Source organism: Bufo gargarizans, chromosome 4, assembly GCF_014858855.1.
Source record: "Bufo gargarizans isolate SCDJY-AF-19 chromosome 4, ASM1485885v1, whole genome shotgun sequence".
NCBI lineage: Eukaryota > Metazoa > Chordata > Amphibia > Anura > Bufonidae > Bufo > Bufo gargarizans.
The window spans coordinates 106,276,329-106,299,771 of record NC_058083.1 but is presented as its reverse complement, the minus strand read 5'-3'; the positions used below and the strand labels follow the sequence as shown (position 1 = coordinate 106,299,771).

General features: G+C 44.6%; 1 protein-coding gene across 1 annotated transcript in view; it reads left to right on the top strand.

Moving 5' to 3' along the window:
• Nucleotides 1-18,263, top strand: part of ANKMY1 (ankyrin repeat and MYND domain containing 1) — a 52,565-nt gene extending 34,302 nt beyond the window's left edge. Inside the window, exons 9-17 of the mRNA XM_044291374.1 lie at nt 915-1,055; nt 8,621-8,776; nt 8,911-9,018; nt 9,147-9,278; nt 12,816-12,929; nt 13,291-13,444; nt 16,252-16,315; nt 16,405-16,556; nt 17,626-18,263. Coding sequence (XP_044147309.1) covers nt 915-1,055; nt 8,621-8,776; nt 8,911-9,018; nt 9,147-9,278; nt 12,816-12,929; nt 13,291-13,444; nt 16,252-16,315; nt 16,405-16,556; nt 17,626-17,798 — 1,194 coding nt within the window. The 3' untranslated portion in view covers nt 17,799-18,263. The remainder of the gene's footprint in view (nt 1-914; nt 1,056-8,620; nt 8,777-8,910; nt 9,019-9,146; nt 9,279-12,815; nt 12,930-13,290; nt 13,445-16,251; nt 16,316-16,404; nt 16,557-17,625) is intronic.
• The last annotated feature ends 5,180 nt before the right edge of the window (nt 18,264-23,443 follow it).

Here is a 23,443-nt window from a genome sequence, read left to right as displayed (position 1 = left end):
CGTCTGATGAAACAGAGCCAAACGGATCCGTTCTGACACACAATGTAAGTCAATAGGGACAGATCCGTTTTCACAGACACAATCTGGCACAATAGAAAACTGATCCGTCCTCTATTGACTTTCAATGGTGTTCAAATCGGATCCGTCTTGGCTATGTTAAGGATAATACAAACGGATCCGTTCTGAATAGATGCAGACCTTTGCATTATCTGAACGGATCCGTTCATGACGGATCCTCACAAAAAGAAAGTGTGAAAGTAGCCTTAGCCGCTAAATCCAGTCATTAGAAAATATTAGGTACTGTGATGGGAATTATTGGACTGTGGCCCTCTCCTCCATAGACTTTGCTTCCAGCGCCACATATTTTTAATCGATGGCTTCTACCGTACATTAGTCAGACAGTCTTGGATGAAGAAAGGTTTCTTTATTCCATAAAAAATGGGCACAAGTAAAAACAACGCGTTTCGGGGAGTTCAGATCCCCTTCATCAGGTTTTTACCTAAAGCACCTTTCCGGAGGGACTGGACATCCCTTCTGAAGGAACCCCGACCTGCGGCAGCACACCCAAGGACCGACTCTTGTGTGACAAGCCTTCAATAGGGTTGTGCCTATATTAGCAGAAGGTGAGCCTTTAGTGTACACCTTTGTTACCATCTAATCGAACGTACCACCCTATTGTGCGCTTTCTTGAGCCTTAGGCACGTCCACTTCTCTAAAGAACCATATAGATAATTTTGACGGTGATGAATTGAATGATTAAATCACATGCGTCTCTTCTCCTGTCCCAGTTCTCAATCAATAATGGTCTCATCACGGTGCGGATCATCAACGCCTGATGAGTATTACTGCAGATGTCATTTAGCTGAGGGGATGACAGTGTTAGGAATAATGTGACGATATATTTTATCCCGCAGCATGGCTCTCTCACCCCTCTACACATAGCAGCAGCCTTGCCAGTGGCTGAAGGCATCCGGATCACCGAGATTCTGCTGCATGTTCCCTCAGATCCGAATGCTAGCGCCGAGGATGAGGACTACGTGTATGATCATGACAGGGTATGGTATATTAGCTCTGCTTATCCTCACGGGGACATCTCATTAGCGTGCAGGAGATAAATATAGCGCACACCGCCAAGACACGTCTGTCACATAAAGATGGAGCACGCAGATCAGATGTTCCTTGGAGATTTTCTTGTGTTCATTCGTAGAAGATCTGTGGAGGCGACGGTCGGTCTCCATCAATGAAGGCAGATTAGTGTCAGATATAGCCATGTTTATCCGGAGATAAAACTCCCGGAGAACGGCGTGGTGCACAGTTTGTAGGCTCCATGAGTGTTCTTTGTGGTGTCATATCTACTGGATAATAATCCCCATAGATTAACACGGCTGGAAGACATTTCCGGAGCCTGTCAGACTGTCTACTATGTCTCCAACCTCATGATATGTGACTCTACTATTTCAGTATATTGGGAAGTCTCTTATTTGGCTTGTGACTCTTAATTGTGATGTTTGCACCAATATTCAGAGAACAGTTTAATTTTTTTCCTATGAGAATAAATTAAATATAGGTATACTCCTTATCTAATAAAAATGGATTATCTATGAAATGTGATTGAGTTGCCAGTAACTATGAGATTTACAGATTTATATGAATTGACTTAAAGGAGTTATCCCATGACTAATGTAAAAAATGAAAATCAGACATCATATAGTGCATGACAATCTCTTTTTAACAAAGCTAGAACCAGCCCTGTACCTCACATGGGTCCAGAGATCTCCCCAGTCATTGATCTGCTAGATTTATATCAAGCTGACAGCTCAAGGGGCGTGTCTTCTCTGCTGCAGCTAAGGGGGCGTGTCTCAGCTCTCCCTATCACAGCTCAGGAGGCAGTTGAAGGATGAAGCTGAGCATGTGCGGCCTTCTCACTGAGCAGGTCAAAGAAATATGGAAAAAAAAACTGCAGGTGGCGCTATACAGACACATTTTATTGTATAGCTCAGTGGTTATGCTAAATTTTTTATTACATGCAATTAGAAAAGTATTCAGATCCAGGTGATGGTTTGAAAACTGTAGAATATTTTTCGTGGGACAACCCCTTTAAGGTGTTCTCCAAGTTTTTATAAATGCATTCATTTGATTAATATTGACTAATATATAGCCTTCTTTAGGGTATATAAAATTTAAATTGGCAAAATAAGGGTAGGTTAACATGTTTACCTGATTACCTGATCCAGCAGGCTGTTCCGGCAAAGAACATCCTGCCAGTGTTCTCTGGATGTGGCCTATCCGGATACTGCCGTTCATTGCAGGACCCCACTGAATATATTGGGATACAGTTTTTGTCCAGCCAAGACCCAGCACTGATGCTGGAAGTGGCCGTATCCCCGCCGCATCCCATTATAGTCAATGGGGTCCGCTGGTGAACTACAGTATCTGGCTAGGCCAGACCTGTGAACTCCGGCTGACTGTTCTCTGCAGGAACAGCGTACCGGATCAGGTAAACACAAGTGTGAACCTATCCTAAAAACAATAATTTAGCTTAAAACTTATCCAAATCTAGCACTGTTCCCACGCTTCTGCTGTCCACCAGTCAGTCCTGTGTGTGGACTAAACTTCAGTAGAGCAATATCATGTGGACTGTGACACAAAATACACTGGCCCACATGTACCAATGTGAATGAACCTAAACATTGCCAGAAAGTGTGCCAAAATTTGTGTAAAAATCCACTGTTACTAACTTGCCAATGGGTGCGGCATAGAGGGAAGAGGCATGTCCTAGGAGGCGTTATTTTGCTCCAAAATTGTGCCACAAAGTAACCCGATCAATAGAGACATATAAAAAGTTTTGATTGGCGGGGGTCCGAGTGCTGAGACCCCCACCAATCCATAGAATGAGGAGAGAGAAGCACTGTTGTATTGCAGTCTCTCTCCTTGCAACAAGGGGAGAGAGCACGATATGTGAGCGCTTCTCTCTCCTCGTCTAGCGATCAGTGGGGGTCTTGGCACTCAGACCCCCACTAATTAGAACTTTTGATATGTCTCTATGACACACCAAAGGTTTTTCCCAAAAATTCAGTAACCCTTTAGGTGTCTAATACAGACTTGACTTATTTTAGTGCTTCATCTGAATTCCGGAGAACCTCTTTTTGTGTGTGTCCGCCCCCTTATTCCCCCCAAGAACAGATTTTGTAGAGCACTATTTGAGCCTGCGCTTCTGTGGATGACATACAGTCACATAAATTGTATCTTTACCATTTGTAGTCACAAATCACAATACAATTAGTAAGTGATAAATGCCACTTGCTGAAGTGAAACAACCCCTTTAAGACCTATTGGTGACTGAGAGCTATGTACATATGTATACACACTTAGGCCTCATGCACATGAACGTATTTTCGGTTTGCATTTTTCATGGATCAAAAGCGGACCCATTCATTTTTATGGGGCCGCAAAAAAATTTGAACAGCTCACAAATGTTATATGTGCTGTCCGCATCCATTTATTATATAGAGAAAGTTAAAGTGTAACTGCCGTTATTTTTTTTTATACTCTAATGGTATAGTACACCCTGCTGTGTAAGTGCTTTTGTGATTTCAAATTTAATCATTTTAAGTTTCACCTCATAATAACACCCAGAAAAGTGTGTCACATTCACATTGAGCAGCCTCTTCTCACAGCGTTGTCATGTGCAAGCCGTCTCCTCTCTGATATAAACATGAGAATGGGAGAACACTGGGAGGAGGAGCTCAGCCCTGGGGAGAGCACTGGGAAGAGGAGCTCAGCCCTGAGTACTGGGGAGAGCACTGGGAGGAGGAGCTCAGCCCTGAGTACTGGGGAGAGCACTGGGAGGAGGAGCTCAGCCCTGGGGAGAGCACTGGGAAGAGGAGCTCTTCCCTGAGTACTGGGGAGAGCACTGGGAGGAGGAGCTCAGCCCTGGGGAGAGCACTGGGAGGAGGAGCTCAGCCCTGAGTACTGGGGAGAGCACTGGGAGGAGGAGCTCATCCCTGGGGAGAGCACTGGGAAGAGGAGCTCAGCCCTGAGTACTGGGGAGAGCACTGGGAAGAGGAGCTCAGCCCTGAGTACTGGGGAGAGCACTAGGAGGAGGAGCACAGCCCTTACTAGGGAGAGCACTGGGAGGAGGAGCTCATCCCTGAGTACTGGGGAGAGCACTGGGAGGAGGAGCTCAGCCCTGAGTACTGGGGAGAGCACTGGGAGGAGGAGCTCAGCCCTGAGTACTGGGGAGAGCACTGGGAGGAGGAGCTCAGCCCTGAGTACTGGAGAGAGCACTGGGAGGAAGAGCACAGCCCTGAGTACTGGAGAGAGCACTGGGAGGAGGAGCACAGCCCTGAGTACTGGGGAGAGCACTAGGAGGAGGACCTCAGCCCTGAGTACTGGGGAGAGCACTGGGAGGAGGAGCTCAGCCCTGAGTACTGAGGAGAGCACTGGGAGGAAGAGCACATCCCTGGGTACTGGAGAGAGCACTGGGAGGAGGTGCACAGCCCTGAGTACTGGGGAGAGCACTGGGAGGAGGAGCTCAGTCCTGAGTACCGGAGAGAGCACTGGGAGGAGGAGCTCAGCCCTGAGTACTGGGGAGAGCACTGGGAGGAGGAGCTCAGCCCTGAGTACTGGGGAGAGCACTGGGAGGAGGAGCACATCCCTGAGTACTGGGGAGAGCACTGGGAGGAGGAGCACAGCCCTTACTAGGGAGAGCAGTGGGTGGAGGAGCTCATCCCTGAGTACTGGGGAGAGCACTGGGAGGAGGAGCTCAGCCCTGAGTACTGGGGAGAGCACTGGGAGGAGGAGCTCAGCCCTGAGTACTGGAGAGAGCACTGGGAGGAAGAGCACAGCCCTGAGTACTGGAGAGAGCACTGGGAGGAGGAGCACAGCCCTGAGTACTGGGGAGAGCACTAGGAGGAGGACCTCAGCCCTGAGTACTGGGGAGAGCACTAGGAGGAGGACCTCAGCCCTGAGTACTGGGGAGAGCACTGGGAGGAGGAGCTCAGCCCTGAGTACTGGGGAGAGCACTGGGAGGAAGAGCACATCCCTGGGTACTGGAGAGAGCACTGGGAGGAGGAGCACAGCCCTGAGTACTGGGGAGAGCACTGGGAGGAGGAGCTCAGTCCTGAGTACTGGAGAGAGCACTGGGAGGAGGAGCACAGCCCTGAGTACTGGGGAGAGCACTGGGAGGAGGAGCTCAGCCCTGAGTACTGGGGAGAGCACTGGGAGGAGGAGCACATCCCTGAGTACTGGGGAGAGCACTGGGAGGAGGAGCACAGCCCTTACTAGGGAGAGCAGTGGGTGGAGGAGCTCATCCCTGAGTACTGGGGAGAGCACTGGGAGGAGGAGCTCAGCCCTGAGTACTGGGGAGAGCACTGGGAGAAGGAGCTCAGCCCTGAGTACTGGGGAGAGCACTGGGAGGAGGAGCTCAGCCCTGAGTTCTGGAGAGAGCACTGGGAGGAAGAGCACAGCCCTGAGTACTGGAGAGAGCACTGGGAGGAGGAGCACAGCCCTGAGTACTGGGGAGAGCACTGGGAGGAGGAGCACATCCCTGAGTACTGGGGAGAGCACTGGGAGGAGGAGCATAGCCCTGAGTGACTTTGAGCTGGGCTTGGACAGAAAGTGGAGGGGGAAGGCCTGCTTTAGATGGTGATATCTCCTGATTGGTAGCAGCTAGAAACATGCAACTGCTTTTGCTTTCACTTTCTGCTTTTGCTTTCACTTTCAGCTTCATTCACAGCATCCCGATCCCTATCAGTGATATCTTCCCTGTACCAAACATATTGCCATCATTCTGGTATTGTCTCCAGAGATATGACCAGTCAAAGCAGCCTCCCTTCCTCCCTGTTAGTGTGGAGGAGAATGAGGGAGCAGTTGCAGAGCTGACAGGCTGCAGAAGTTGAGAAAAATATATGGAAATGTGTGTGATATTTAATAGACTATATATACCCCAAAATGGTTCCTAAAAAACCTTTTAATGTGACTATTAAGAGTCTAAAACAAATGCTTACTGATTTCAAGTAATTGCAGGGCTTGTCTCTAGTTAGCTGTATGTGAGAGGATACACACTGCTGTGGGGGAAGTTATCTGCATTCTGATTGGTCTTGTCTGTCTCTAGTTAGCTGTATGTGAAAGGATACACACTGCTGTGGGGGAAGTTATCTGCATTCTGATTGGTCTTGTCTGTCTCTGATTAGCTGTATGTGAGAGGATACATACTGCTCTGGAGTAGTGCGGGAAGTTTTCTGCATTCTGATTGGCCTTATCTGTCTCTAGTTAGCTGTATGTGAGAGGATACACACTGCTGTGGGGGAAGTTATTTGCATTCTGATAGGTCTTGTCTGTCTCTGATTAGCTGTAAGTGAGAGGATACACACTGCTCTGGGGTAGTGGGGGAAGTTATCTGCATTCTAATTGTTCTTGTCTGTCTGGTTAGCTGTATGTGAGAGGATACACACTGCTCTGGGGTAGTGGGGGAGGTTATCTGCATTCTGATTGGTCTTGTCTGTCTCTGATTAGCTGTATGTGAGAGGATACATACTGCTCTGGGGTAGTGGGGGAAGTTATCTGCATTCTGATTGGTCTTGTCTGTCTCTGGTTAGCTGTATGTGAGATGATACACACTGCTCTGGGGGAAGTTATCTGCATTCTGATTGGTCCTGCTAGTTCATGTGAGGAGAGCAAGGGCTTAAGGGAAGTGAGGGAAATACAGGATGGCCTCAAGGACATGGCAAAGATCACCACATGAAGTGCGGCAAAAGCCATCTTAGGAAGATGCTGAAATAGAGGCACAGAGAAATAGGGTTGTTAAGGGCTGAATACAGACATCGGAAAGGTAAAATAAAGCTTCATGAATATCTTCCCTTCAGCATCACATATGTTAGGAACTTCATGTTTGGTAGTGAAATGGCAGTTACACTTTAATGCAAGGCACTTTCTAATGTATTGTTATTATCAATATTGCTTCCTTTGGTGGCTGGATTCATTTTTCCATCAAGTTATACACTGCTCATTTCCATAGTCACAACCACCCTGCCATCCAGCAGTGGCGGTCGTGCTTGCACACTGTAGGAAAAAATGCCAGCCTCTCTGGTGGCGGGGACGGTGGGAGCTCTATAGTGTGGAAGCACAGCCATGCTGCTGGACTGCAGGGTGGTCGTGACCATGGAAACTTTCTCTGCTTAATAAATGCTATTTGCTGAAGTGGCAAAACCCCTTTAAGTGCTGTGTGTTTTACTTGTGTCTGTCAGGCTTTTTACTGCTTTTCTAAGGAGATGTGCTTTTTCTCACTTCTCCTTAATCTCAATTTCTTAAGTGCTTCCTTGACGGAAGTAAATTGTTGGCTCATATGGCTCTGTGAACATATTGCAAACTGAGCTTAGTAGGTGCATTTATCAAATATCATATATATGGGCAGTAACTGTGAAAGGTCCTTCTATTGATACCTCAGCCACTGGCTATACAACCTTCTGCCATCCAGTTCATAAGCAAGAAATATTAGTTTTATTGAAGATCTTGGTGGAGAAGCTCCTTGTCACATTCCAGCTTCTTAAAGGAGTTGTACAGGATTAGAAAAACAATGTCTGCGTCTTAAAAAAAAAAGACAGCGCCACCACTATTCACAGGTTCTTTATGGTATTGCAGTTCAGTCCCATTCACTTCAGTGGAGCTGATTTGCTATACCAGAGACAATATTTGGAGCTGTTTTTGAAAGAAAAGAACCATGTTTTTCTAATCCTGTGCAACTCCTTTAACAGGGAATTCCCATATCCAACATTGATGGCATATCACTAGTGCTGGTTCCACCTCTAGGACCCTGCTCCTGTCTCCGTAACGGGCCCCTAGAAGTGAGCACAAGCGCATTCACCGTCCATTCACCGCTATAGGAGTTCTGTAAATAGCAGAGCGCTGGGTCCCTAGTTCCAGCAGTCCCATAACGGTGAATGAAGAGATAGCAATGCTTGTTTGCTCTCTGGTCACTGCCATGGGACTGCCAAAAATAACTGAGCGCACTCTCTTGGTTATGTTTGAACTCCCATAGCAGTGAATAGAGAGTGTGTTGCGCATGCGCAGTGTGTTCTCCTTCATGTTGGTGTCCTTGTTCAGGAAATAGGCGCTATCCCAGATGTGGGACCCACACCTATCTGATATTGACTTGACAGCATATCCTCATGATATGGCATTCATGTCTGAGATTGGTGAACCCCTTTAATTGTGGCATCACTGTGTGAATGGTTCTGGAAGAGCAGCAGTGAAGCTCCATCAAGCAGCTTTATTAAGATATTAGGCCGGTTTCACACTAGCGTTTACAGATCCGACAGGCTGATCCGGCGGAGGTCCGGCCACGACCTGGCAAACGCAACGTTTTTTGTCCGGCTGACTCCCAGCATTCTATCCCGAAAGGCTGTGCCACTAGCGTGAAACTAGCCTTGGTCTAAACACATTAGACGTGTGATTTTCATCAAACACAGCTTTCCCATTAGATAGATTGATAGTTTTTACCAGTAAATGTAGTTACATGGATTCTCATGGTGGTCACCCAGATGGAGTGCTTACAGACTGTGCAGAACACACCGATAAGCTGGTAAGCAGCAGAAGAATAATATGTCAAATGTTCCTCCAGGCAGAGATCAATGGTGTGATCCTTGGGTTTTCTATGAAAGGCGGCCTTGAATCAGGTCTTCCTCTGTATAATTACTTTGACAAGATCCCCTATGTTCCAGAAGAGGGAGGCCGTACCCCCCTGCATGTGGCGTGTGAACGGGAAGACAATTACAAGGTAAACTTATAACAAACCTCTTATATGGTATTATTGTTAGGTTTAGATGGGAAGTCTACTTTGGATTCGCTGGGCTTTTCATGTCCCTTTTGAGGAGATACTATAGATGTCATAATGTCTTTTTGATTTTACAGTTTGCCAGGGATACCATTTCTTTACTTCTTGCCCACAATGCCAATCGCAACACCCTATGGAGTGGTCACTCTCCTCTCTCCTTGGCCATTGCCAGTGGAAATGACTTGGTGAGATTTCCCTGAAAACATCTGTGGATCATGATGGTCTATCTTATTGTGACCGGTCTGTGATGTAGTATTTGTCATTTGTGTTGTGTAGGTTCTGTTCAGGGCTTACTTTCTTTTCTGTTTTTCAGGCTGTGAAGGAGCTGTTAGCTAATGGAGCAGACCCTAACCTGGCTCTCAGCAGAGGGGTAGGCAGTGCTTTATGTACAGCTGTCAATATTGCTTACGAGAAGAAAAGAACTTTAGCTGCAAGAATAGCTTTGGTAAGCCTAAATGGTTGAGATCTCCATCTCGGGAGGAATTCTACATTTGTGGGTTTTTTTTTATTCATGACAATCCAAACTGACCACATATATAAGATTTCGCTTCGAAGACTTGTACCTTCTTCAGATACAGGAAAGTAGAACGCAGAGTTCTGTAGCACTGTGAAGTGGTATATGAATGCTGCTTGGGTGTCAGCCAGGGTCGAACTAACCACCAGATGATCCTCTGGTGGGCCCAGGCTATATTATAGAGGGCTTATGAGAAGAAAAGAACTTTAGCTGCAAGGATATATTTGCTAAGCCTAAATGGTTGATATATTCATCTAGGGAGAAATACTTCACTTTTGTTTTATTTCATGACCATCCAAAATATATAAGATTTCGCTTCAAAGACTTGTACCTTCTTCAGATACAGATTGCTACAGGAGAAAGTAGAATGCAGAGTTTTGCAGCAGTGTGAAGTGTTGTATGATGCTGGGTGCTTGTCAGACTGGCCCACCAGAGTACCAGAGGATCCTCTGGTGGGCCCAGGCTCTCATACCGTATTGGGCCCGAAAGGTCCAGGAGAAAAAGAAAAACTATTTTGCTGTCTTTGGGGCTGCTCACTTGCCACTAAGGTCTATTTGACTCAAAACCTATTAGACTTTATTCATGATATATGGGTAGGACTCCTAAAATAATTCTCTCTAGTGGACCAAAGAAACCCCAGTCCAACCCTGGTATCAGCCATACACGCAGTGGTCATACACTTTCACACTCTGCGTTCTACTTTCTCCTGTAGCAGTCCGTTTCTGAAGAAGGTCCCAAGTGTTCTCAGACCAAAACGGTATCTGCTGTGAAATAGAGCGCAAGTGAAGGATTTCTCCCTTTGCGTGCCAAGTTTCTATTCACTACTGTATGGAGTGAGATCCTACCAACCTGGAGAGCTGGATATCTGCCTTCAACGGGAATTACCTCTTGCTTTGTCCTTCCTGTTACTCCTTTGCCCTGTTGGAACGGTAGCCTGGGAATTCCCATGATGCAAAAGCTAAACCTCCTTGTTGGGGTTAACCAGAGATCTGTCGACTCCGCGCCCTATTGTGTTACAAGGTAATTACCAAGGCTGACACATTTCCTTGTGTGGGAGAAACTGTGCCATGGGAATAACAGGCGCTTGGTGCTACACAGCGTTACCGCCAGTAAATGTGCACTTAGAGAATGCATACAAACACTTTAACAATACAATTTGCTCACAAAAGAGTTGCGTCTATTTTGATTTATAGTTTTAATTTAAGAGCATTCCCTAGGTTCATTTATTTAATTGAGTCAGTAATTGTATCACCCGTGCTGAGACAGTCATGTAATTAACACATTGTCTGTGGGGCACTGGCTGAGCAGAACCGGATTATCTCAGCATTATTAAATGCGGTTTTATTCCAGCTACAGGCGGCTATTTTCATCAGTCTATGTAATTTCACTATTAGGCAGGTTTCACATATGGGGGGGAGGGGGGGCATGTATCGTGTCTCTGATGCCGGTCTTAATAAAAAATAACCTCATTGGCGTTTGATGCACCAGAATTATTAAGAAGCCTATTAATAACGCTGGCGTATGCCCGTGAGGTCTGTGCGGCAGAAAAAGAAATCTATGCCAGCAAGGTGTAGTGTGGCAGTTTTCTAAGAGTGAGGAGGGTGGCATAAAAAGGTCAAACAATTTAGAAATATTAGCGCAAAGTGGCACTTGTGTCACATTTTTGCCCCCCCGTTTTCGCAACACTAATGCGTCCAGATGTTGCGCTAAATTCTATAGTGAATTATGAAATTCACTACAGACAAAGCTTTTTTTTTTTTTTTTTTTACATTTTACATGCCATTTTTTGGCATTCAGTTTGTGCGTTTTGGACAAAATGCCGCATTGCTTAGGTATGGCATTTCTTCAGGCATTTTTCACTTAGGCATCTTTATGGGAATTGAAAAATGCTTCAAAAACAAATAGCCATTATGAATAGTCCTGACTTAAATAACAGATGTCGGTTCACTGATCCTGAATTGCATAAATGTGCATTTTTAGGTATAGTTTAATCTCACGATATACCGTATGCCATTCTGAGGACACTGGATGGACGGTGCTATGGGCGCTGTAATGGCCAAAACAACTAAAAGGGGTTGTCTGTCTTTTATGAAAGGATGGCCTATCCTCGGGATAGGCTATCACTAGCTGATTGGCTGGGGTCTGACCCCCGCCCCCCCCCCCCCCCCCCTCCGCGGATCGGCTGTTCTACAATACATCCCTGCTGGAAGCAGACACCTCAAATTTTTTAGTGGACCGAGTTCATCTCTGAAGTGCTGCCCTTATTACCCTCAGTGACGAGCTTCGTCCACTACTGAGTAGACAGAGCTTCTGGCGCCAGAGCTATTGCTGAACAGCTGATCGCCGGAGGGGTGTAGGGTGTTGGACCCCCCTACTGATGTCGGGTGTCGGACCCCCTACTGATAGTCTATCCTGAGGATGGTAAAAGGCGGACGACTCCCTTCATGCTGGGGATATTTAAATGTTGTGTTGATATACAAGGAGGGATATGTAGTTATACGGACGCACCCTGTGCCAGGCAGCATTTCTCCCCCATGTAGTGTAACAGGGCACACGTATAAAAGCGGTGGACTATGAAGCTTCGCTCACTGTATCCATATACTTTGCATATATGAGACCGAATCTCATTTAAGTAGAATATTTTAAGAAATATGATCTACTGAAGAACGGGAAGCAACATTTACTCTGCAATCACCTTTCTCCTGTGGATTTTGCCATTAAATATGTTGGACATTTAATAGGCAAATGTTAAGTTTCATACGGTATTTAGGGAGTATTAACACGTGTCAGTATACAATAGTGTGCCTTATGTAAAAATATGTGTACCCCGAGTGACAGCGTTTTTTTGTCCGTATAATAATTACTGGTAAAGCATGTATTTGTAACGCGTTTCAGGCCCTGTTCACTTCACGTTTATAGTTTGCATTTCACATACAGTATACAGTCATGGCCGTAAATGTTGGCACACCTGAAATTTTTGGAGTTGGGTGTGACATTATGTCCAATTTGCCTTTTTTCCCTCCCTTTTTTGGTTTTGTTCCAATACACACAAAGGGAATAAACATGTGTATAGCAAAACATTTGTTACTGCAAAACTTTTCTGTGAGAAATACTTCATTTTCATGAAAAATTTCAGGGTGCCAACATTTACGGCCATGACTGTACAGACCGTACCTTGGCATCTGTCACGCACAGGGTGCCTTGCCATACACAGATTCCATACCTGTCTTTTGCCATGTACTGATGTATGCCTCCGACAGGCTAATGTAACCCTATGGACACATTTAGTAGGTGGGGCAGGAGCTTTCCTAATGTGCACACTAAAAGTACATCACAAATATGATTACTATTTGGACAAAAAACGCATTTACAAACAGTGGAAATTTGTGGTAAAAATGGACATGGCACGCTGCTCGGGCACACGTGCGTACACCTTTTATTTGGATTCCTGCTTTGTGTAATTGACAGGTGGATAGGCTGATAAAAGCTGGGGCAAATATTCTGATGCCAATTGTTATCGGAGGAGGAAAAAGGACTGCGCTGGGCACCGCCACGGATTATGCCTATTTCAAGTACTTCCAGGTAATTCATCTGTGTAATGTTAGATGCTAATTTATGTCTTCAGTCTTGGCTGCTGCTCTGAAAAGCAATAAGTCAATGAGGACGTACATTGGGACATACTGCATATGGAGCTATAAAAATATGCTGTGGATTTTGCCACAACCACAGGCGGCAGTGATGACATTTACACTGCGCCATATGATATAGTCAGAGATCTAGTAAATGCCAATGGAAGTAAAATACACCATAACATGAGGGTCAGCAAATCCACATTGGAATCACATCCCCAGTTTTTTCATAGGAACACGTTCTGTGTATGTAGATGACAAATGATCCGAATTTGTGTAGCTGATGCTACAGCACTATTCTTCGTGTATTGCAGGACAAGAGAATAGCACACACCCCATACCACGCCTTGTTACCAGAGGAGCGCGACACTTACAATGCTCGGAAGCAGCTATTGGAGCACTTGGGAAAGCTGACTCGGGAGGCGGCCCTGGCAAAGGAACACGAGTGGGCAAAGGAGGGCATAGTCCGTAAGCTGCACCTTTTTACTTGCTCATGACGATATCACAACTTAACAGCCCCTGCGGTTTTCAGCAGCTCTCATTACAGTGCATAAAAGCTATGGAAACTGCAGAGCACAGCGAGGTATGACTCGGAAACAGCAGAGCACACGAGCACCAGTGCGCTCCGCTTTTTCCCAACTGGCTCGCCTTAGTAACAGCAATAGGAGACAACAACCCCTTTAAAGAAAATCTACCACCAGTTTTATGCTGCTAGATTCTAACAGCTCCAACTCATGCCGATGGATCCTGATATTCATGAGCTCCTGGCCTTCCCTGCCACTGATTAAGGGCTCATTCACACGATCGTATGAATGAGTCCGCATTTGCGGAACTGGTGCAGACCCATTCATTTCAATTGGGTTGCAAAAGATGCAGACAGCACACCGTGTGCTGTCCGCATCTGTAGTTCCGTTCTGCGGCCCCGCAAAAAAGATGGAGCATGTCCTATTGTTGTCCGCCAATGCGGACAAGAATAGGGATTTTGTATGATAGTAGTGGCTATGTGTGGTCCGCAAATTGCGGAGAGCACACAAGCTGGTATCCGTGTTTTGTGGATCCGCAATTTGCGGATCGTGTGAATGCGCCCTTAGGCCTCTTTCACACGGGCATCATTTTTTTTGCCCGGATAAGAGGCGGTTGTGTTTCGGGAAAATGCGTGATTTTTCTGCGTGAGTGCAAAACATTTTAATGCGTTTTGCACGTGCGTGAGAAAAATCTGCATGTTTGGTACCCAAACCCGAACTTCTTCACAGAAGTTCGGGTTTGGGTTAGGTGTTCTGTAGATTGTATTATTTTCCCTTAAAACATGGTTATAAGGGAAAATAATAGCATTCTTAATACAGAATGCATAGTACAATAGGGCTGGAGGGGTTAAAAAAAAATAATATTTTTTTTTTAACTCACCTTAATCCACTTGCTCGCGCAGCACGGCTTCTCTTCTGTCTTCTTCTTTGCTGTGTACAGGAAAAGGACCTGTGGTGATGTCACTCCGGTCATCACATGATCCATCACCATGGTAAAAGATCATGTGATGACTGGAGTGACGTTGCCACAGGTCCTTTTCCTGTACACAGCAAAGAAGAAGACAGAAGAGATACCGGGCTGCGCGAGCAAGTGGATTAAGGTGGGTTAAATAAATGTATTTATTTTTTAACCCCTCCAGCGCTATTGTACTATGCATTCTGTATTAAGAATGCTATTATTTTCCCTTATAACCATGTTATAAGGGAAAATAATAATGATCGGGTCTCCATCCCGATCGTCTCCTAGCAACCGTGCGTGAAAATCGCACCGCATCCGCACTTGCTTGCGGATGCTTGCGATTTTCACACAGCCCCATTCACTTCTATGGGGCCTGCGTTGCGTGATAAATGCAGAATATAGAGCATGCTGCGATTTTCACGCAACGCACAAGTGATGCGTGAAAATCACCGCTCATGTGCACAGCCCCATAGAAATGAATGGGTCGGTATTCAGTGCTGGTGCAATGCGTTCACCTCACGCATCGCACCCGCGCGGAAAACTCGCCCGTGTGAAAGGGGCTTTACAGTTTTTTGAATTTTCGGGACTCATCATTATGCGCTGGATCTGTTTAGTATAAGAAAATGGCTGGGTAAGTTAAAGAAAGTGACCCAGTATTTTGCTAAGGGGATCTGTCACTATTTTATGGGGAACCTTCCTATAGGGTCTATTAGAGATATTGCCCGGGTTTAGGGTCAGGTATCCGGACGGGGTCACCCCTTTCGGGCAGGGCACTTCTAGTCCGTTCCCTCTACATAGGGTTATATAGGGCTAGTTGTTCCTGAAGTCCTTTCCATACAAGGAGACAGGAGCCACCTGCCCGTATGCCTGTTCCGTATCTAAGAGTACAAGAGTACACGAATGGTCTGTATGCCGTCATCGTATCCATGTGAGCACATCAGCGCACCATACGAACTTGGACTTGTGGATGACCAAGTCCTGCCGAAGGCTATCAAGCACCTATATTGGTGAGATCATTCCAATTTTCTCTCCCTCTATTGTATTTAAAGGGCCCTGTGATACCTCATGGTTGTGCTACAATTTAGGTGACCATTTCATACATGATTCACTCCTATGTGTGTTTTGCATGTCTTGTTTGGTGCAGTGTTACGATTTTATCTTTATATTAGTAAAAGTTACGTTTTACCTCCCTCTTTTGCCTCAATTTGGGGTTAAAGTTGTTATTTATTGAATTTTGGGAGTTTATATGAGAGACTGTATATACCTCTCTTCTAGTGCTTTTCTCTTAGGACACCATAAAATTGGTGACAAAAGGGTCAATTGAGCATTTTACTGTTCTCATGGAGCAATGCATGGTGGGAACTTAGAAGACAGTTATACTGTTAGGGCAGGTTCACAAGTATCAGATTTGGTAGTAGCTAATTTTATTTTTGCGGATTTCCCTGCGGAAAACAGCCAAGAATCTGTAATTTAAAAAAAACAAACCACTATATATTCCCCTGGCACGTCTCTGGTTCCCTGCCGGCCTCTGTACAACCCAATCTCTAGCATTAATGTCTCGTTCCATGACAGTTTTTTTTCTCCAAGGCTTTCAAACTTTGGTGCACTTTCCCTGCGAAAAACTGTGGCAGCCCTTGTGAAGATATAAAATGAATTAACCAGCATCAAATTTTGAAATGAAAAAAATATATATATATTTTGTATCAGCAGTATGATCTTCGCTCATTTTAAAATTACAATCACTGATCCTCCACAGACTGAATAATCTGAGTTTATTGTATGTCTTACACCAGGAGAGGCAAACACCAAGGCAAACGTGAAGGTGACAGCTGGTGAAGGAGGCATGACGTCATCACGGTGAGGCTTATGATCTTCTGTTGCTGTCATACATACAGCTGATCTTTAATACATTCGTTGCTGACATCTTTTGCGCTTCCGTTTCTTAGCACTTCCTTCAAGTACTGTTACCAGTGCGGCCGTTCTATTGGTGTCAAGCTTACCCCATGCTTGCGCTGTTACAGTATATACACCTGTAGCAAACAGTGCAAAAAGAGATCGTGGGATGAACTACACAAAGAAGAGTGTCAGCAACTTACAGGTAAGCACCTACAACACAAAAACACGTCCAGATTCTGCAAACAGAAACAACTTTCCAAATAGAAAATTTCCAAATAATCTCAATTAAATGGGTTATCCAAGAGTCAGGGCTCATTCACTCGACCGTATGAATGGGTCCACATCCATTCCGCAATTTTGCAGAACAGGGTGCGGACCCATTCATTTCAATGGGGCTACAAAAGATGCGGACAGCACAGAGTGTGCTATCCGCATCTGTTGTTCCGTTCCGCGGCCCTGCAAAAAATATAGAGCATGTCCTATTCTTGTCTGCATCAGTGGACAAGAACAGGCATTTTCAATATAGTGCCAGCCATGTGCGTTCCGCAAAATGCAGATACGCAATTTGCCGCCTGCAAAACACGGCACGATCATGTGAATGCACCCTAAGACAGACCTCCAAGAATGGCTGACCTGCAGTGGAGATCATACTTACCTGGTCCATTGTTGTATGTCGCTCCCAAGCCGGCTCTTCCTCTCCCTGCCACACCGAAATCAACAATCAACATCTGTCGAAGGGGAGACACGTGACCGCCGCAGCCAATCAGAACCAACAGCGTTGACCTGCTCCCTTTGCGTCCTGACAACTGGTCACACGACACATGGGGAGCAGGTCACCTCTGCGGCTTGTGATGCAGGAGTCCCGTGTCTTCCCCATGGACAGATTGATTTTAGCGCAGCAGACATCGAGCCCAGCGGCTGTGACCAGGTAGGTATGATCTCCACCGTGGGTTGGCTGCTTTGGGAGGTCTGTTTCAGTCTTGTATAACCTCTTTAAAGATATCCCACAATTTTGCAACCACTGCTAGGCGGAAGCTGTGTTGCCGGTGACTGATGGGCAGGCTTTAGGCTGTTTTAAAGTCCAGGGCAGCGCTAAAGCCTGTCCATAGGTGCTGGTGACGTCACCAGGCTCACTGCTAGGCAGAAGCCTCCGCCTAGCAGAGACCCGGTATGTCACCGGATCTAATGAAAGAGCCTTTTCCCCGGGCAATTCTTGACCTACAGAGAGATGGTCGTCATTACCATAATCCTTAACTTGTTTCTACTTGTAGGGAAACTCAGTGGTAAGATGTCCCCAACAGGGAGGGCCAGTAAAAAGATGCATTCAGCCAAAGGGAGACAGTTCAGCCCTACCAAGCATCTCCATGCTGAGAAAGAGTCGTCAGGACACGAGGCTTATGGTGACCGCATCCCAAGTACCAGTGAGAACTACAGTTACAATTAAGCCTTGTATGTGACAGCACTTCACTCTTGTGTTTCTCTTATCCATTTGGAGCAGAAAGACTGATAAACTGTGAACCATAAAGCCGGCTGTGGTGCACCGATACTAGCACATTCTTCATTTCTCAAAAACACTACTCATTTTACAGTGTGGATGTCCTATTTCAAAAAATAAAATTGCGCAGTTTAATATCATAAAATCAAAATGGTTTTTATAACCCCTGCTCAGTTGACATATAAAATGTTATTTGTCTCTTAGGCGTCATGCACACGACAGTATCTGTGTGCCCATTCCGCAAATTGCAGTGCAGGTCCTATTGTCCGTATTGCAGACTAGAATACCCCTTCCTATTGATGGGGATGAGAAAAATATGGAATGAACAAGGAGAGTATCCGTACTTTGCTGATCCGTTTTATACGGACAGGGCCGGGTGCATGGAGGCTGGTCATTTTCTTAAATGGTTTTAAGGATGTATGTCAATGAATTTTAGTAATTGTTTAATAAAAAAAAATATATACAGCCAGGTCCATAAATATTGGGACATCAACACAATGCTAACATTTTTGGCTCTATACACTACCACAATGGATTTGAAATGAAACAAACAAGATGTGCTTTAACTGCAGACTGTCAGCTTTAATTTGAGGGTATTTACATCCAAATCAGGTGAACGGTGTAGGATTTACAACAGTTTGCATATGTGCCTCCCACTTGTTAAGGGACCAAAAGTAATGGGACAGAATAATAATCATAAATCAAACTTTCACTTTTTAATACTTGGTTGCAAATCCTTTGCAGTCAATTACAGCCTGAAGTCTGGAACGCATAGACATCACCAGACGCTGGGTTTCATCCCTGGTGATGCTCTGCCAGGCCTCTACTGCAACTGTCTTCAGTTCCTGCTTGTTCTTGGGGCATTTTCCTTTCAGCAAGTGAAATGCATGCTCAGTCGGATTCAGGTCAGGTGATTGACTTGGCCATTGCATAACATTCCACTTCTTTCCCTTAAAAAAACTCTTTGATTGCTTTGCAGTATGCTTTGGGTCATTGTCCATCTGCACTGTGAAGCGCCGTCCAATGAGTTCTGAAGCATTTGGCTGAATATGAGCAGATAATATTACCCGAAACACTTCAGAATTCATCCTGCTGCTTTTGTCAGCAGTCACATCATCAATAAATACATGCGAACCAGTTCCATTGGCAGCCATACATGCCCACGCCATGACACTACCACCACCATGCTTCACTGATGAGGTGGCACTCTTAGGATCATGAGCAGTTCCTTTCCTTCTCCATACTCTCCTCTTCCCATCACTCTGGTACAAGTTGATCTTGGTCTCATCTGTCCATAGGATGTTGTTCCAGAACTGTGAAGGCTTTTTTAGATGTCGTTTGGCAAACTCTAATCTGGCCTTCCTGTTTTTGAGGCACACCAATGGCTTACATCTTGTGGTGAACCCTCTGTATTCACTCTGGTAAAGTTTTCTCTTGATTGTTGACTTTGACACACATACACCTACCTCCTGGAGAGTGTTCTTGATCTGTTCAACTGTTGTGAAGGGTCTTTTGTTCACCAGGGAAAGAATTCTTTGTTCATCCACCACAGTTTTCCATGGTCTTCCGGGTCTTTTGGTGTTGCTGATCTCACCGGTGCGTTCCTTCCTTTTAAGAATTTTCCAAACAGTTGTTTTGGCCACGCCTAATGTTTTTGCTATCTCTCTGATGGGTTTGTTTTGTTTTTTCAGCCTAATGATGGCTTGCTTCACTGATAGTGACAGCTCTTTGGATCTCATCTTGAGAGTTGACAGCAACAGATTCCAAATGCAAATAGCACACTTGAAATGAACCCTGGACCTTTTATCTGCTCATTGTAATGGGATAACGAGGGAATAACACACACCTGGCCACGGAACGGCTGAGAAGCCAATTGTCCCATTACTTTTGGTCCCTTAACAAGAGGGAGGCACATATGCAAACTGTTGTAATTCCTACACCGTTCACCTGATTTGGATGTAAATACCCTCAAATTAAAGCTGACAGTCTGCAGTTAAAGCACATCTTGTTTGTTTTATTTCAAATCCATTGTGGTGGTGTATAGAGCCAAAAATGTCAGAATTGTGTTGCTGTCCCAATATTTATGGACCTGACTGTATATATTTTTAGATTCTTTGTGTGTGATGTTAACAGTTTTCAAGCTTTTGGCTTGCTGTGAGTGAATGAAAACTTTCATGATTGCATAACGAAGAGAATAATAAAATGAGCCTTTATAGCCCTAAATAAAAAATAAAAACTATAAATCCTTTATTGATACACATAAACAATAAAATCATAAAAAAATGCATCTCACCAAAGATATTAAAGGGGTTTTCTGGGAATTAGTATTGATCACATATACTCTGTATAGGCCATCAATATCAGATCGGCGGGGGTCCGACGCCCAGGACTCCAATCGATCAGCTGTTACAAGAGTCAGGGCTCTCTGAGTGACGCAGCCTCATCCTAGGCCATGTGACGTCACAGTACATAGGTCACATGGCCTAGTTGCAGCTCAGCCCCATTCAAATCAATGGGGCTGAGCTGCAATACCAAGTATAGCCGCTATACCATGTACAGCACCAGGGGCGGACTGGGAACTTAAAGTGGCCCTGGAAAAAATCCTAAAAGTGGTCCCGTTTTGTAGTTGGGTCCAAATTGATGGAAGGCAAGGCCATCAATACCATATTGTGGCACATTATACTGCCTCAACAGAGCCAAATACCACAGTCCATCACAAAATACTACCGCCAGCAGCAAAAAATACATCCCCAAAAACTTCCACTGGCCGGCAGCGAGGAGGGCCCAGGTGGCCCCCTGGGAAATTTCCCTGTAAGGTCTATGGCCAATCAGCCCCTGTACAGCACCCTTAGCCAGCCACATTTACCAGAGCTCCAGTGAATGTAGCAGCTGATCAGCGGGATGCCAGGTCATCAATATTATTTCCCGGATAACCCCTTTAAGCAGCAGCTTCGGGGTACGCCCCAATATGTATAATACGAAAGACGGGTTCAAGTAACATATAGCCACAAATTGTCAGTATATATATATATATATATATATAAATAAATAAAGGATGATATAAAAATGACTATAATCACAGAAAGCGGCCCACTTCATAATATAATGACACTATTGCCAAAAAGAACTATCACACATATGGTCAGATATTGATTGTGTAGGTAAATGCCAAAACAGTATGTATGCACCAAGATCAAATGGAGCCAAAACTAAGCGATTACACACAGCATAATCAAAGCCACCACTTGGACACCACTAATTAAATGGACAGACGTGCGAAAAAACATCACATACCCATAATAAGTCTACACCACGGGGATGCCGCTACACCACGCACATTTCGGGGACACCTTTCTCTGGGGGGCAGCGTCATCCCTGCGAGTCATGGTATTTAAAACCAGTGGCCACGAATACTGTGTTACTACAAATAATCGCCTAATTACTTCCAGACTATGTTTGGCGTTGTGTGAAGCTTAAACAGTCAGTTTAATTGGTGGCGTCCAAGTGGAGCCTTTTTGATTATGCTGTATCTTATAGTTTTGGCTCCATTTCAACTTTTTGGAATTTGGTGCATACATTTTGTTTTGGATTATTTTGGTATTTGCTTACCCAATCAATATATGACAATATTCTCTTTATATTCTGATATAATGACATGCAGCCATTCCTTATATCATCCTACATATATACTGACAGATTGCAGCTATACGTTCTTATGTACTACATGTTTTGGGGCGTATCTGGGGGATGCTGTTTAATATCTTTGGTGAGATTTATTTTTAATAAATTTACGTGTATCCATACATGGTTTATATATTTTTTATATTTTGGGCTGTAAAGATTCATTTTATTATTTTCTTAGTTATTATGTTTAAATAGGAGTTTATCCAAATACTGTATGTGGTTATTATAGAGAGGTATCTCTTAGGATTGTAACTTGTATGCCCTGTTTTTTGGGGGCTGCCATATATTTTTTCAGATTTTTTCACTATTGCATGCAGAGGATAAACAAATATAATAAAATTATCCACTCCCCATGAAGGCACTTAATTGAAGGGAATCTCATCTCCTTTAGGCCTCATGCACATGGCCGTTGTGTGACACCAGCTTTATTCTACCCCTCTTCCTGTCCGCCTACTGATACTTGTCAGTTTACTTCTTAGTTAGTGGCCTGGAGATTCCCCTGCAGCGGAGTCCAGATCCCTGTATAGGAGTTAAAGGGTCAACACCAGGGGGGCACTTAGATGATGTCCTTAGGGGTAGTATTACATTAAATCTGCTCAGTAGACACAGCAGATCCACCTCCACTTTGTAACAGATTGTTTCACACTTGTATATATCATGTATATAAGGTTGTGCTTAAATTTGGATGCTCAAAGCCTCAATCCAACTGGCACCAGCTAAACCAAAGTTCAGAATCTAAAGGATTCCCTTACCCTGGTTTTCCCTACACAGGAATGTGGACTCTGCAGAGAATCTCCAGGTTGTGGTGCCCGGAGTAATCTCAGATTGGCAGCAGTAGCAAAGTCTTAGGGGCTAGCCAGGGGGCATCAACAGGTAGTCAAATACTGTACATAAATGAGACATCATTGAGAAAACAAGGTCAGGAGCAAGCTGAAGTCAGTACCAGAGAAGAACTACAAGTGAAATGTCAGAATTATAGCCTAGGCCAACGAGAAGTTTAATAGCACAGATATGGTATAAAATGACAAAAGGACCTGCAAGGAAAATACTTCTATCATCGGGCAGGGAGCGAAAGGTCTGACATATATGGGTGCTTGTACACGGTGCAGCCCGAATGCAGATTATTACTAACTGCAGACCACATGTAGATCCCAAGTTTGGGCCGTACCGAGATACAACTGGGCTAACAAGCTGCTCTGAGCCCAGAAAATGAACCATTGCTCCGCTGCAGGGAAACACAGATGCCAAGAGGAAAAAAAAAACACAGGAATCTGGGAAATGTATGTGGCAGTCACTACCACAATGGAGGTCATTTACAAAGACCAACGTTTTTCGCCAGTCTTTTACTCCCCTCTTTTGCGCTGGCTTTTCTGGCAGAAGATGCTCCTAATTTATGACAAGGCGCGCGCCTAGTCACAACTTATGCACGCCTTCAGCAGTCCGTGCGCCTAGTGGAAGTAGTTTTTTTACCAACATTTATCCCTTTCAGTATCTAATTTGCCGCTCATGGCTGGGGTAGATTTCAATGTTCTTCGATGCCAGAAAACTGGCGTAGAAAATGCTAACTGTGGCGGGTGCCAAACTCAGTGGGCCAGATTTATCATGGGATATAGAACTGAAAAAAGAAAAAAAGAGGCCTCACTATAATACGATAAATGAGGGCAAACAGAGAACCAATCATATAAACCTAAAAATGTTGCTAGAAAAAACAACCTTAGAATGCCCAATAAAAATATAACTACTTTATTATATCATCAATCATGGTGTCATGGATATGTAAATTTATTGTTAAAAATCATGGTGTCTAATTCTTATAAAATCATGTCATTCTCTATGTGTAAATTCATTATATTAAATTGTTGTAAATCTGAATGAAATCATGGAACTATAGAATTGTAGATTTACTGTCA